Source organism: Phoca vitulina, unplaced genomic scaffold (assembly GCF_004348235.1).
Source record: "Phoca vitulina isolate PV1807 unplaced genomic scaffold, GSC_HSeal_1.0 scaffold8, whole genome shotgun sequence".
NCBI lineage: Eukaryota > Metazoa > Chordata > Mammalia > Carnivora > Phocidae > Phoca > Phoca vitulina.
The window spans coordinates 36,136,694-36,153,344 of record NW_022589711.1 but is presented as its reverse complement, the minus strand read 5'-3'; the positions used below and the strand labels follow the sequence as shown (position 1 = coordinate 36,153,344).

The 16,651-nt window shown below is 46.3% G+C and overlaps 1 protein-coding gene across 3 annotated transcripts in view; it reads right to left on the bottom strand.

Annotated features, from left to right (window-relative positions):
- BOC (BOC cell adhesion associated, oncogene regulated) overlaps positions 1–16,651 on the bottom strand; it is a 70,979-nt gene that overhangs the window by 34,091 nt on the left and 20,237 nt on the right. For 2 of the 3 annotated variants that reach the window (XM_032406549.1, XM_032406551.1), the window contains exons 3-4: positions 1,447–1,625; positions 490–768 (exon numbers count right to left, since the gene is read on the bottom strand). In XM_032406549.1, the coding sequence (XP_032262440.1) occupies positions 490–768; positions 1,447–1,528 (361 nt within the window). In that variant the 5' untranslated portion in view covers positions 1,529–1,625. The remainder of the gene's footprint in view (positions 1–489; positions 769–1,446; positions 1,626–16,651) is intronic. The other variant, XM_032406550.1, reaches the window with a different exon arrangement.

Below are 16,651 nucleotides of genomic sequence, written 5' to 3'. Positions count from 1 at the left end.
GGACAGGGAGGACGGAGAGGGGAGGAGGACGGGGAGGGCGGGGAGGACCGGGAGGACGGAGTGCAGGGCACGGGGCGGGGAGGGCGGGGAGGACAGAGAGGATGGGGAGGGTGGGGAGGACGGAGTGCGGGGCACGGGCGGGGAGGGCGGGGAGGGTGGGGAAGATGGGGAGGAGCGGGCACTACCACACCTACAGCTAGAGGGAAAGTCGAAAGGCGTGGCACGGAAACAGTTCAACCATGTAGAGTTCACCTCTTTTGAGACACTCACTCCACACACTGCCCCTTCTTAGAGAGCAGCTTCCCAGGGGCACAACTGTCCTCCACCACTGGGGACTGCTGGGCAGCTACCACTCTCTGGTTTGAAATTTCAAATTGTAAGGCCCCCTTTCATATGAACACTACCGACAAGGGGTATGAATGGTCTGGGGGAGAGAAAGAATGGGAGAGAGAGTGCACTGTGGCTGAGGAGCAAAGGGGCAGCACTCACTGGCTAGCGTCACAGTGGCTGGCACGCTGGCCACGGCTCCTGCAGGCATCCGGGCCACACACTGGTACCGTCCCACGGTGTGGTTGCTGAGGGCAGTGATGACAAGGGTCCCGCGGGTGATGAGGATGCCCAGAGCATCATCTGAGCCATTCAGCTCCTTCCCGTTCAGGCGCCAGGTGGTGTTCATCCACGGGGGCTCCACGACGCAGCCCAGGATCACCGTTCCTCCGAGCTTCTGGACCGTGGAAGAAGGCTGGACAGTGACCTGAGGGACCTGGTCTGGAGGAAGAACAGGGACGTAGCCATGAACGAACACCCCCACTGAAACCAGTAACATGACCTTTTTAGAAGCACAGCACCCAGGCGGCCTTTCAGAGCCGGGCGGCCGGGAGGAGTCGATCTTCGTCTGAAGAACTCCACGGTGCTTGGGCCCATTCCCCAGCCTGTACTAGTTCTCAGAAGGCAGACTGGAGTGGCAGCGGGGAGCAAAGGCGAGAGCTTAGGCTTTGGGGTTGGACAGACCTGGGCCCAAACCCCAGTGCCACTGCTTCTGAGCCATGTCACTTTAGCCTCTTTGTGTCTCGGTTTCTTACCGATAACATGGGGCTAGTAACACCTGCCTCCCAGGGTTGTTGTGAAGCTTACAAACAATGCATGTCAACTGCCTGCCATAATCTTATACAGTAAGTGCTCCGTTAAAGGTAGTTATTATCATTCTTCCTCCACTGGTATATATTTGAAATGATTAAAATTCTAAAGTACAACCAATATGAGGCTGCCAAGATGATTTCTCATCTTGCATTATTGAGAGTATCTCCGAAGGCCGGTGAGAATGAAGTGTTCTTTGAAATTCAGGAAAAGGAAGGCCTTTACAAAGGGTCACTACTGAATGTGACACAAGGGGACAAAGTGTTCTTGCAAGAGGGGTGGGCTGAGAAAGGGAAGGGAGGCACTCACTCAAGTCGGCAAAGCAGCCTGCTGCGGCTAAGAGGAGGCAAGCGAGGGTGACCTCGGGCCTTTTTTCTCTCTGAGTTGTCATCGTCCCATGTAGCACGGTGTCACAAAGGGTCCAAGCCAACGTCCCATAAGCCAGCGGAGTCACTCCAAGAGGTACTACGATCCCCTGCACCGCTCTGCTGTGAGGAAGAGAGAAATGGCCCCGGTGAGTGAGGCTGCCTGCCACAGGGCCTGGCTCTGACCCCTGCCCCTTGCCTCCAGCACACAAGCCGGCCACATTCAAGATGTTGACCTGAACAGCTGCTGCAAGACCAAAGAACACTCTCCTGTCATTTCTCATTTAAAAGAAGCTTCTTTTAAGTAGCTCCCCTGAGCCAGAAGGGGATTTTATTGTGGCACGAGTGCTAGAGGCTTGCCCCATGTACGGGCAGCAAGGAGGGCAGGGGAGCCCAGTGTTAGAGGGGCTGGGACCCGCAGCCACCGCCAGGGTCCGGGCAGTGAGCATCTCACACACCTGTCGGGAACGATGTGCTTGCAGGAGGCCAGATGTCCACGGCCACATGGCAGGCCATGCTGCCACTACCAGACTATTGTGGACAGCACCGTCATATACGTAATGCTGAACCCTTAGTTTAGGGGATATTACTGATGAATCCTAAGGTCTCAGAGACTCCAAGAAGATCTTTTCAAATCTCCATACTTTTAACCCCAACAGGAGCCTTTTCATATTTTTTCTATCACTGCTCTGCACCCGGTGGGGCACTTAACAGAGTTGGAATAAGGGTGATATAGAACAGTGAGGCATCTTAACAGTGAGTTCTAGAGGAAAATTTCATGAACAAATTTATAAACTAATACCAAAAGGCAAGTTTTGGTGTCCTCTCGATTTTCCAGATACTTGTTCTAATTCTCTACTTTTCCCCAATGAAATAACCTATTTATCTAGAACACTGAATGAATTACCAATTAAAGGATTTTAGGGAACTTGATCATGACATGCTCCAGTTTCCTGTTCTGTCCCTGCCCCAAGAAAGGAAGGAAGGGAAGGAAGGAGAGAGGGGCACAGAGGCAGGAAATGAACACAAAGAATAAAGGGCAAAAAGAAGACAAACAGACAAACAGGACAGGAGGGCTGTTAGTTATCTGAGCACAGGGTAGCTGCAGAGGTGTTCGGGTTGTAAAGTCCACAACGGTTTTACTGAGGAAATTCAGCCCAGACCCCCTTCTGCTTAATGAGGACCGGCCAAACAATTACTGTTACTTCTGCACCCTTGGTAATTTATAGGATTCAAAATGGAAACAGACCCCACTTTTGCTGCCAGTCACCAATCCACTTTTATAAGCAACCAAGAGAAAAGAATGTATCTGGGGACAGAAACGGAGTAAGAGGAAGCAGGTATCTAAAGAGGGGGAAAGGAGTTAACGCATTAATCCCCACGACAGATTTGTAAACAGATACCATTTGGTGACCCCAAAGCAGGTCACACGGAGTCTCCTCCACAAAATGCAAAACTATGACAAAAATAGGGAGGAAGGGGCATCGCTGTAGCTATGATGCATCTTATTTAGCAACCAGGAAAACAGAGTTGCTTCCTGGACCCAGCTACCTAGTGAGCTTGGTCTAGAAAGATCATCCAAAGATATAAATTTCTGAGAATTTTGTTGTAACGATAAAACTAAAAGACAACTAAGGCTTAACTGGAATTCCTACTTGCAGTGTGACTTTGTCCCACTGTGAAATGAACAAGGTGCAATTTCAAAGTTGGATGAAGGCAACAGTAAGGCCCATTATTTTTCTTGGCAATGAGAAGTAGATCCTTCTTATTTTCTACGGATTTTCTCAGAAAAAGAGGAGAGGTGAAGGAAAAAAAAAAATCAAAAACAGAGGGGAGAATAAATTTCTGACATGAATTCCTCACTGAGGCCTAGGTCCTTGCTATTTTTAAGGATTATCTGGACACGGAAAACAAAAGGAAAATGTGTCTGAGAAACTTAACTGCTGACATACTTGCTCCCATTGAAATTATCTCCACCCAGCAGACATTTTCGAAACTTTCCAAAAACAACAACAACAGAATACACTTCTGGGGTTGAGACCAATGAGAAATTATAGGCTCGGAGTATTTATTTTGTGCGAAAATGACAAACACCTGTGAATCCCCCAGCAGCAGGCGGCAGCCAGCTCCACCTTCTCCCAAGAGGACCGGCTGGAACACAGGCGAGACCAGGGCACAGGAGGCCGCATCTCCTCCCTGGCCGCCCAGGACACTGCAGCTGTCCTGGAAAGAAAGGGAAGCCTTCGTGGTCTTAAACACAAAGCACACCCTCTGGATATCCTATGGCCAATAACCGAGATGAGTGAAATGGAAAGACACGTGATCTAGCAGAAACCATAGAAAGACTTAGTTCTAAAAAAGCATTCTTTTCAGTGACAAGAACAAGATTGGACAAAGTTTTTTTTGTTCCATTGGCTGAGGGGGGCTAGCCACATGAAAAAAGAAATATTTCTGACCCCAAATTACTTTGTTTGTTTTTTGCAAGATCCCAATTCTATAGAGTAAGATTCACTTTTCCCAAAGGTCTTTGAAGGCAGGGAGAAGATTTGCTCATAAGAGGTGATGCCGAGTGGCTGCGGGGAGGCGGTGGTGGGGGGCAGGGTGGCGGTGGGTGCTGGTAGCCCCCTGGCCTCAAAAAAGAGGCTGGCACTCCTGCTCAGAGGAGTGGCATTGGGGGAAATCCCTGGGAAACAAGTGAATTTAGTTCCCAAAGGGCTGAATATAGGAGTTTAAATAGATTTAGGAGAAGGGTTTAAGAAAGGTCATTTTTACTTAAAAACTTGTACTTTTACCCACAGACCTAATTAAAAAGAAAGATTTTAAATTAGGAGGGACCTCAGAGAAAATAAAATAATAGCTTAGAATAACATCTCTGGGTATTGAATGGTATAAATGAGAAAAGCAAGGAGCAGAGAGACTAAGTGATTTGCAGAAGGTCTCCCAGCTAATTAAGAGAGATTTAGGGCTCCAAGTCAGGCCTTCTGACTCAGTCCCAGGCTTTCTCTACTATCCCAATACTGCCTCCCAGCAGTTTCTGAGGTCATATTTACCAACTGCTTAGAACTACTTTTAGAACTAAATTGGGAATATTTTTGAATCTACTTTCTTATGCAGAAAAATAATGTTACCTGGATCGTTATCTATAAGAGTAACTTTCTCTGGGGGGGCCTGGGGGGCGCAGTTGGTTAAGCATCTGACTCTTGGTTTCTGCTCAGGTCATGATCTCAGGGTCCTGAGATTGAGTCCCATGTCAGGCTCTGTGCTCAGCAGGGAGTCTGCTTGTCTCCCTCTCTCTCTGCCAGTCCACCTCTTGCTCACGCACACCTGCTCGTTCTCTCTTAAACAAATCTTTTTTTAAAACAGAAAAAGAGTAACTTTCTCTGTGGTCATTTTCATTCTTTTACCATTTATATCCAAATCTAGAACAATCTCTTACTGCTCTTCACACAATCCCCTTCAATAGAACTTTCTGCAATGGTGAAAACGTTCTACATTTGCACTATCAGCACTAGTCACTAGCCACTTGTGGCTATCAAATACTTAAAGTGTGGCTAATGTGTCTGAGGAACTGAATTTTTAATGTAACCACACTGGGCAATGCAGTTCTAAACTAATATCTAGAATATCTACCCAGACTGCTCTGATGTCAAACAGGAGAGAATAACAAAACTTTGATGTTCTTAAGTATAAGTCATGCTCTAGCCAGCCTCTAAATACATGTCTAGCTTATTCCTTTTTCTTTTTAAAAGATTTTATTTGAGATAGAGCAAGAGCTAGAGAGAGAACACTCAAGCGGTGGTTGGTGGGGGGAGGGTAGAGGGGCAGAGGGAGAGGGAGAAGCAGGCTCCCCATTGAACAGGAAGCCCTACTCAGGGCTCAATCCCAGGACCCTGGGATCATGACTTGAGCTGAAGGCAGTTGCTTAACCAACTGAGCCACCCAAGCGCCCCTCTAGCTTATTCTTTAATCAGATTTTTGTCTGGGTGTCTATTAAAAAATGATATTGTGATTTCACTACTATCAGGTAGAAAAAATATTACTGTGATCTACCATAGAAGACAATAGGCAAGTCACTGTATTAAAAGATGGATTCTGTCCTGAGGAACGTACAGCTTGGGACGTTAAGTCAGCTAGTGTTCAGCAAATCTCCACGAGCTCCTCGCTTCCCAGCACCCTCTGCAGATGGCTTAGAGCCATGTGACTAGTGCTGGCCAATTGAGTGTGAGCGAACACGTCATGTGTCACTTCTAGGGAAAGGCTGTTAAGAGCTAGAGAACTGTTTCTCTTCTCTCCAGTCCTGGTGACACAGGTCACGTGTGTTTCAGAAGGCCTAGCTCCAAAGGGGAGCATCTTCAATATTGGGTCTTCAGGAAAGGTTTCCTGGATAAAGGGTTTGGAAGGCCTCTTGGGATGTGCATATGTAAAGAGCTGAGGGCAGGGCTGGTGGGAAAGGTCTATCTGGAGGCTGGTACATCAAGCAGTTTGGCTGTTACAGAAGGTTTATCTTGAACAGTGGTCTCCAAACTTTTCTGATCTTGTTTTCTTCGGAGTAAAATATTCTGGGCAAATATCCCTAACCCATTCACATTTATTCATAAATTAAATGCATGGGCTGCCGAACTAAAATTTAAAAAGAGTATAGGTAAAAGTGAAACCATGTTTTAATAACATGTTAATCATGATTGTTTTATAATGTAATTAAAACTAATACTTTAAGACAGAAAGCCTGTTTAGGATTAGGTGCATCAGTAATGATATGGATATAACTTCTTCCAAATGGTCTGGTTGAATGTTAATTATTTTGTTGACTTCTCATCAGATGGGATTCCATTAGCATTGTTTTTACTTTCTTAAATGGCTTGAAGAGGGTCAGCTCTGCTGTTTTTTTCCTGTTAGCATATGCTTGGATTAGCTGTATACTCTTCAGCCCCAGTTTCTTTGCAGCAATCTCTTTAAGCCACTTGTCCTTTTGTGAGCATTAATTTAGTCAAAAGTAAATTATATAATCTGTAAACCCACTTAACAGAGAACAGGAAAACTGAGGAGTGAATAAGCAAGTGAGGGCTCCACTATGATGCAGAGAAGATCTCTGGCTACTGTTGTGACACATCACCGTGTGATATACAGACAAAAGGTACCACCGTCAACCCTTGTATTAAATATCAGGAAAGCTGAATTTCTTTCCTATTCCTTTTTTAGACAGAAATCAACCTTAAGAGCAGCTCTAATATTTTCTTCTGGTACTCCAGTGGAATTTCTTCTATTTCCCCTGTGGAACTTGTACCCTATTTTGGAGACTTCCAGAAGAATGAAAAGAGGCAAGGTAAGAAACTGAGATTGGGTCATGCTGTGGAAGACTACGGAAAAGAGTCTGAGATGAACACCACAGACAGGGGACCCACTGATGATTTTTGAGAAGGCAATAAATAAATAATCAAAGTGGCATTTGCCCAACCTGGGCTCCTCATTCACTGAACCCAAAATTTATAACAAGTTGCTAACCAACATGGACAGAACCTATTTCCACTCAGGTAGGTGAACCCCTTCACTATCCATGGAAGGGGATAGAAGGAATCTAGACACACCATCTTGGTTCTGGGGAGGAATCCCCAGAGAAGCCACCTCTGCCTTCTGAGTAAAGGGAAGATGTGGTCTCTTGATTTGCCCACTGGACAGATCTAATTCTATCCCACCTCTACCACTTGAGGAAAAAGTTACTAGGAAGTCACATTTACCCATTCCTTGGTAACTGTCACACATACCCATTCCTTAAATTTCTCTTTAAGGAAATTTAAAAATCTAGCCATAAAGGGTGGTGGTGGGGGGAAACCCACAAACCTTAAGAGAAAAGGAAAACCACTTCCTTTCTTCTACACTCCCTTCTCAATTCCCCCACCCTATTCCATATAAATTCAATTTGACAACCCTGCTAATTGGATAAACGCAGCTTCTACACTCCTAGAAAGCCATTCCCTTTTCTTTTTTTTTGTTTTTGGAGGGCTCAAAACAGGGTGATTGTGCTGTTCTTTAACACGAATTCCATCTGCTTTATTTCTCTCTCTCCATTCACCACTCCTCTTGAATATTTATGAGGCTTTCCCTCCTTGCCTATCCCCTTTCCACCCCACCTCCACCCACCTTCCTCCCTCAACCTCCCTCAACCCACCCTGCCTCCAGCCTCCTCTCCCCTCTCTCAGAGCTGGACAAAAACCCTTCCAAATGCAACCCCCCCTCCTTGCTTTAGATAAACACAGGCAGTGTCAAGTGTGAGGAGTAGGGGGAGGTGGGAGGGGGCTCAACTGCCAGTCAAGCCCCCCCAGCCTTCAATGAGGCCCAGGGGCCTACCCTAATCTGCTGCATGCTTGCCATATGGGGGCTGTGTTGCCCTGGGAAACACTAACAGGCAGAACGGAGCTTAATAGAGTCCATATTCATTGTAATGCAGTGAGATAGCTCAAGGCACCACTGCCCCTTCGGTCCAGTTTCATTCTTCTGCTTTCCTCTTTCTTTCTGGTTTTCCTCCCTTTTTCTTTCTTTCTTCCTCTCAAAAGGAAAGGGTCCCTAAGGGAGCTCTAACCTGGAGAGGCCTGCGCTGGCAGAAAGGCTGGCCTTTGGGGTTAGGAATGACAGTGCTGGGGTGGGGGTTGCAGTTGGTGGGGAGAGGTGAGAAGTGGGGGCTTCCAGGGGAGCCAAGTGGGGAGAGGGGTACAGCACCTGCAAGGGGACATATTGTATGTGTGCAGGTGTGTGCAGGCCTGAATCTGTGCACTTGTGGAAGAGAGAGTGTGGTGGGTAGATACGGCCCGTCACGGCCTTGGAGCACAGAATCCTTCATATTTATTCAACTATCTGTGCCCAGGTATCCCAACACCACCCCCAATCCCAGTCAATTCGAAGTCATCAAAGCCAGTGACCCCTAACCCCCTGAGGTGTCAGGCCTTTGGCCAATTCCCAGCTCTTCACAATTGCCTTGAAAAGTCACAGGTAGTGCAATGGGATGAAACCATTTCAAACGTAAATCTCTGTAGGGGCAGAAGACCCACCGGCCTGCCACACAGGGGCCAGTTTCCTCCTCTGGCTGGCCAGCACTGAGGAGGAGGTGACAGTTGTAGTCTGCCACCGCCCAGTCAGGGCACACGGGGCCCTCTGCATTGAGGGAGTGGGCTGCCTAGCAGATGAAGCCTTGTCGTAAGTGTATCTGCTGGGAGTGAGATTTGGGGCTCCCAGAGATCAGAGGTGATTCTTCCCCAAGGCCTAAAAGGAGGGCAGAGAATGTAGGAGGGGGAAAAGAGTACATTTCTCCCAATTTCACAGAAAAAATAAAATTGGTACCCAGGATACAAGAAGTCCTCAAAGGGTAAAGAATCCGTTTCGTAAGTTGTGAAAGAAAGTTTTTTGTTCTGTGACTGTAAAAGTCACAAATTTAAAATCCAGATAGAAAAAAAAAAAAAAGCTATTAAAACTTTCATGTCCTCTCCTACAGAAAAACGTTAACCCCATGGTGTCTGGCATGTAGAAAAAGAGCAGTAAATGGTTGCTAAATGAATGAAACATATATATGCTCCTATAGTTTTACCACGGCTGACCAAGAACATGAAACCCTCTACCCAACTGACAACTACAGTCAGGGTTCAGATGGGTGACAGTACTTCAGCAGAAGCAGAATGTTCCTGGCAAAGGTGCAGCAATGCCCCTGCCACAGTGATGCCAGGATCTGTCGCCAGGCCTTTTTGCTATCTGCATCCACCAAGGACCAAGTCAGGCAGGCTAAGTCAGATAAAACTTCTCAGAGCACGGCAGATACTGGTGCTTGTCGTGGGTTACTTTTTGCCCTCCAAACTTCGTTATCTTCCACTTGCCTTGCTCTTGCCCCATTAAGATGCATCCCAAATCTGTGGTTTCCTGAGCTCAACCCACGGGAGACCAACTGTAGGAAAATATATAAAAGTTGTTATAAATTATCTTTGCTTCTATCTTGTATCTTGATTTTAAGGCTCTATTACCCAACAACCCTACACGAAATGGTACAGTGGATATTTTAAGAGCTAGGTACAATTTCAATTCCTGGCTGGAAAACTTAAACAGCATTTGGTTATCTGAAATGCTACCCGGAAGCCAGCCTCAGCCTCAAATCCATTTACCTCCATAAAGGCGAGAACACCTCTTCTCTGAGGACTCTAAACCAGACAAGGTGAAGACACACAACTGAGCAGGGTTGTACAGGACGCAGAGCACCTATCCCCCCTACAGAAGAAGCCTGTCCCTCCAATTTCATTTTGTCTATGTGGTCTTTTTCCCAGTTGTGTGATCCCCGCATACTGCACGTGTGACAGAGAAGTGCTCCACGAAAGAGCGAGTGGGACGCCTGGCGCTTCACTGCCAGGCGGGCCTGAGGCTTCTCTGCGAGCTCAGCAGAGAAGTCACGCTCTTCCCAGGCTTCCGTGCAATGAGCACTTTGGCCAGTAATCTCACTACTACTGCGCGTGACATGGTTAACAGTCAGAATGGCCAACTCAAGGAAAATGGGGACAGCTTCTCTGGTCTAGAACAAATACTTGCCTTTCATTTTACCACTCAGAGGACACCCACTGATGATCTGCTTATACAAACACATATTCAAATGTAACTACTCCTCCTGTCTTTGCTGTATATGATCAGTCATAGGGACTCAAAGCAGCCAGAGGAACTCTGTGCAAGCCCCATATGTCATTTACAGTTTTCTAGTAGCCACATTTTAAAATCAAGTGAAAATAATTTTAACATCTTTCAACACAATATATCCAAAATAATATAATGTTAATGTATAATTAATATAAAAATTATTAACAAGGTGTTTTATATTCTGTTTCATACTAAGTCTTCTCAACCTAGTGTTTTATGTTTACTACACATCCCAATTCAGACTGACCACATTTTGGGCACTCAACAGTCACATGGACTAGGGGCAACTACTGCTGGCCTCTGTAGGTCTAGAGCTCTCCTCTCCCCATCCAATCCACCTCCATGTTGCCACCTTCCTTCCTTCTAGAAAATCAAGCTCAAACAATCAGTAAAGATGATAAGTGGGCAGCCACCACCCCCCAGTGAATAAGTGCCTCCTCCAGGCCATAATTCATAATTCATCTAATTTGAGATACTCTTCACAATGGCCCTGTAAGGTAGGTATATGATCAACACATTTTATAAATGAAGAAATTAAAGCTCAGAGTGATTAAATATTTTGTCCAAGATTACACAGATGGTAAATCACAATCAGGATTTGAACAGCTTCTAACTCTAAAAACTTTTTGGTTCTTTTCATTTTACTGCTTTAAATAAATTATAGCATAATAACTGATAGATTATTATGCAGCCATTAAAATGATAATTATAAAGATCAGGTAGCAACATGAAAAATATGTAAAAGAGGTTAAGTAAAAAAAACCTAGATCTCATTTTGTAAAAAGCATGTAAGCAGTTGGCTGAGGCCTAGAAAGGAAGAGGAAACAAAAGCAGCTGATTTGAAAATGTGAAGGAAGTAGGAGTGATTTTTTTCCCCTTTTGAGGCTGGTTAAAAACAAACAAGCTAAGGAGCTAACAGACCCACCTTCCACAGCTCCCCAACTGAGCATGATTAAATAAGGTCCAAACTCCTTCGCACAACCTTCTAGGTCCTTTATAACTGGGCTGCCGTCAACCTTTCCCAGGTCTTCCTCTCACAAGCCCTAAAATCAGGGCAAGCTGCATTTTCACACCCTCACTTCTACCAGAACCATCTCCCCCTTCTCCCTTCATTCCACCAAAGGAACTCTTAATTACCCTTCAAAGCTTACCTCAAGTGTCACCGTATAATGCCTCCAGTGACTATTCCTCATCCCAGTTTCCACAGCGCTTTGCACATCTATTATAACGTTTCTACAATAATTTATGTAATTGATCATGTGTGTATCTGTGACGCGCGTGTGTGTCTGTGACGTGCCTCTGATCTCTATTCTCTGGTCCCAGACTATAAACTTCCTGAAGGCAAGGTTGTGTTCACTTTATCTTGGTAACCCTAGCATCTAGAAAAGCCTTGGCACATCACAGGGGCTCAGCCAATGTTTGCCAAACTGAAGGGTTTGTTCAGATTAGGAATTTGAGATTGAGAAGGACTGTTAATCTGGCCCTGGACGTATAGGAGGAATACACAGAGAAAGATACACAGTTATCAGTGGTGGAACCAAGGGGTTTTTCTAGGGGCAAAGGACTAGAACCATGGCCTTTATTTTTCAAAATCAGATGGCCCTTAGATCAGTGTGGGCATCCCTGGAGGGGAGTGCCAAGTTGTGGGACAGAAGTCAGTGCCTCTGCAGAGGCTCCTATGGCTTGGGGCTTCATTCAAGGACCTGCTTTGTTTTCCTTCTTATCTCTCTTCCCAAAACAAACACCCTACTAAGCTTGAGACTTCTGGCTTCCTGCAGCCACTGAATGGCAAGGAATCTAATCTAGGAGGATACTGTGAGGATACCAGATAAAGGTATTATCTGGCCAGCATCAATACGACCTGAAGCTTGAGGCCAGGGTGGAAGGAGACAGGCAGAAAGGCATGGGAGAAGGAGAAATAAGACAGCTGTTGCGTCGTCAGAAAGAGAAGGATGGGTTGGGGCCTGAAGAGAAAGCATGGGGAAGGGGAAGGGAAAGGGGAGGAGGGGAGGGGGGAGGAGGGAGGAGGGAAGGAGGAAAGGAGGGGAGCAGGGGAGGAGGAAAGGAGGAAAGGAGGAAAGGAGGGGAGGAGGGGAGGAGGGGAGGAGGGGAGGAGAGCAGAGATGTGGGAAAGGCAGCTAAATAAGTTGAGCTCCTACTCTTTGCCAAGCCCAGTACTGGGGGCTTCGTGTACCCTGATCACTTTTAATATTCACAACCCAGGGAGTGTTACTGTCCCCACTTTACAGATGAAGAGAGAGGTTATCCAAACCCTTCTTGATGCTTTATCACATGAGGATTTTAGGGGGCATCTCAAATTTTTATTATAGACTTGCTTTTCTGCTAAGTGACAATGTTGAAACCCAGCAGGATCAGGTACTAAAAAGCCATGAGCCTTGGGTTTAGATACGAGCTCTGTCACTTCTACCCCCTGGTAGAATGTAGCTTTGGATAAATTACTTAATCTCGGAGTCTCAATTTACACTCTGTGAAAATGAAAATGATAACATCTCCTTTGCTGAGCTGCTACAAAGAGTTAATGAGACTGCATGTGAAAGCAGCCTGGCACATAGCAATCATGCAATAATTTGGGGGGACAGGTGTCATGGAAGCCATTCACTGGAAGTCTAATTTCATACAGTGGCTCTGCCACCGAGTGGGCTTTTAGATTAATGTACTTTAAGACTTCAAGATGTTGCATTTTAAGAACTCCAGACACATGTGATACCGTCTCTTTGCTTGTTCCTTCTATGCTGTAAAAAATTAAGCAAATTTGCTGTACTACACACATGCCTCAGAAGTTCGAGAAATATTCTTTGTTGATAAAAAGAAAAAAAGCAGTAATACCTACATTCTATACAGCATTTTACAGAACTTCACAATAGCCCTGTGGGACAAGAGATCTACAGAGAGTGCTACAGTGTTCCCAAGTTTCCAGCAAGACTTGCTTTCTAGCCTCTTATTCTCTACTCAACATTTACATCACTTAAGCTAATAACCTCTCCCCACCACCTCTCCCTCACCCTGTTTATGCCCTCTCTCTGCACTCTCTTGATGATGATAATGACGATAATGATCATAATTTCTCCGTAGTGTCTCTACATGTTCAGAGAGAAAGGGGAAAAGATCCCCATCAGACAATAGGTCATTTGGGACCAGAAGTTATGGAGAAGGGTTTACAGAGAGGAAAACATTGCCCTGATTCCTCGGACCCCCACTCCCAGCCCAGTCACAGAAAGGAGCTCACCTCTGACCTTGTCAGTGAATGAACAAAGCCACAACAAAGCCACCGGCTCCTATCCACCTGTTTCTAATCACAGCCTATGGCCAGGCCTGTATCCACACAAGTAAACAATGAAGTGAAATGGTAACATAGCGACTGGAGAGGAAACCGGAGCATCCACTCCCAAACCTTCTGGTGCTCATAGTTGACAAAAGAGCCCACCTACAAGGAATTCATTAGAATATGGGTAGACAGCACGAACAGGGTATATAAACAAACCTGTCCTAGGGCCTGAACATCACTTAAAGCAGATCTTAACAGCTTAATGTCCTATCTCCTAGGACAAAGGAAAAATGATCCTGTTTAAGTGATCAGTGTGTAAACACAACCCTTACTACCTGTCCTAAGCAGGCTCAGGGGAAGGCTGGGACGCGATTCTATCTGAAAGTATCCCCTGAAAGAAATGGAGGCCTGAGAAGAATAGGAAATATGCCAGCAAGTGCACCGGAGAGCAAGCACTGCTCAGTCCGCAGAAATAGCTTCTTCCCCAAATCCTCCAGAAAGGTAACAGGATTTGTCTCAGAAGCGTAGTAAGACAAGCAAGGGCATTCTACTTAGTGTTCATGCTGAGAAGAGCAGGGAGTATAGCTGGCAACCCCAAGTTCATGATGAGAAGTACAGGTCCTGGGGGCGGGCTTGGGGCAGAATGCGGGTCAGGTCAGCAAACCCACACTGGGTACCCACTAGGTGCCACACACTGACACAGGGTACAGGCAGCCTCCCATCCTTAAACAGCTTGGAACCTAGTCAACTTTCAGCTCTGACAACATCTTTCTATTATACCAAAATTAAAATGCATCATGGCCTCAGGCAAAGATCAAAGATAAGCCAGAGACTTTTCTAAGTACAGGCAAGGAACCAGACCCACTAACAAAGGCATTAGGGGACTGACAAAAGAAATGTGTCACACACTTGAGCATGCACACACACACACACACACACTCTCTCTCTCGCTCTCTCTCTCAGGCCCTGCTCAGCACAGAAGGTCAGTCCTCCAACGCAGCCCCTTTCATGAGTCCTAAGAGTTCCCCTTTCTATGGTCCATGTTCATTCCCAGCATAGTACTAGAACTCAAAGTACATCAGTTAAGGTAAGAAAGAGGCTTAGAGCTAATAGAGGGAGGCCAATGAGGATCTCTTAAGCCTCAGCTTTGTCACTGTCATATCTCACACTGTATCGTAACTTGTTTACAAGTCTCCCTTCTGGACACATAGTAGGTACTCAACGAATCTTTGCTAAGCTGTAAAGACCAACTTCCAAGATCTTTTCCAAGCCCGACTATTTGGTCCTTGGAGTTTGGCTCTGATGAACCGCCAAGGGTGCTCTCGCTGCAAAAGCAGAGCTTGCTTGAATTGGGGAAGGTGATGCTTGAGTGTCTGATATCCCTGTTCCTATCTCCCACCAGGATGTGGTTCTTATTCAGTGGAGAAGGCAGGCAGGACACAGGTCCTTCCTGTTGTAGCATCCAAGCATGAGGTGGGTGGGGGTGGGCTTGCCAAGGAGGAGGTGGGGAAGAAAATGTGAGGAGAAGTAGCACCCGAGCAAATGCTCTTCTGTTCAAGGCATGTCCCTGGCACCCGCTGTGTGTCAGGCAGTGGTTAGGAACCCAGCTCTTGTTCCCCTAGAGAGTCTCGCACTTCTCCTGGGCAAGTACCAACACACTATTTTCGGTCTGCTTGGCTACTGGACCAAAGGCTTCAGGGATCAGGAATGGTGAAGATATTCACAAGGGTGTCATCAGCATCTAAAACAGTTCTAGGTATTCAGCAAATACCTGTTGAGTGACCCAATAACAACCTGAGACACAAAGGTGAAAGGTCATGGCAAAGATCAGAAAGAACTGTCGTCATCTAGTCAAGGAGGGAGCTTTTCCTTAGAAGCTGGGCATTTAGGAAGCTCTGGGGGTTGAAAAGACTTTGATTTACTTTGTTAGGTGACAATCACCACCAACTCCAACTGAGCTGTCACCTGCGATCATTTTCTGTGCCCCTTCCTCCTGATGATTAAGCAACCAATGGCATCAGGCCCATATCCACACCCACCACAGGACTTGCAGCGGGTCTCAGGTTCTGTGACCCAGAATGAGTGACAATCAGGCTGTTGCTTCTCGGTCTATGTGGTTCTAGGGTTGATTCAAGCAAATGCTGGGCAAAATCAGCCCCAACCCCCAAACACCAACACACACACCACTCCTAACAGGCTCATGCGTGCTGGCAGAAAATCTGAAGCGTTCACATGAAAAGCTAAGCCTTGGGGCCAAACTGCTGAAGTCAGGGCCAAGACAGGAGATCAGGAGCCAGCACTCTTCGGCTGGCATCTGCCTGCACTGTGACACGAACAAGGTCTCTCCTAGACCTTCCTGTAAACCAGAAACCCTTACTCTGAACTTAGAAGGAACCACTTTGATGTAGGACAATAAAATCTATCGCACACAGGGATGTTGAAGAAAAAACACATTACATTAGTAAACCATCTAGCATAATGACTGGTACAAAATAGTTGCTCAATACATGACAGCAATTTAATAAATTTGAATAATCCCCTAGGGTTACTTTTAGGAATACTTTCATTAGTCTGATCATTGTTGCAGATCTATCCCTAGTATGTCAACAAGAGGGTTAAGAAGAGCTGGTGTCTCGGGCGCCACACACCCCCATCTGCGCGCTCTGGGCATGTGCATTCACAGCCTCTAGGGCAGACCCGCATCCACACACGTGTGTGCGTACGTGTTGCTCACACAGCAAACATCGTCAGCTCCAGCTGGTGAGTGTGCTGTAGAACCATGACAGTTTACTTTCTTTCCCATCTGACCTCATACAAACCCACTTTCTTCACCACCTCCCTGACCCCCAAATATACACATTTAGTCCGCAGCCCACCCCCACTCTTTCTCGATTACAAAGCTCTTTTAAACCGCCTAAAACTTAAAATAAATACCAATTTGGAGACTTGAAGCATGCTCCAGTCCATCTGTCTGTCAGTCCCTGCCTTCTGCTGGAAGCCCCCGACCCCATCTCCCGTCAGTTCTCCCCAACTTGTAAAGCACAGTGGCCCCGGTGCAGGCCTGGCACACGCGGAGAAAACAAACACACGGAGGCTCGCCAGCTGGGTCAGGCACCACTATTTATAGCAGGAGCAAAGCGTGGGGAATTGGAGAAGCGTCGTGAAGGGTCAGGAACAGCGGGGCTGGGGATAACGCTAGCCT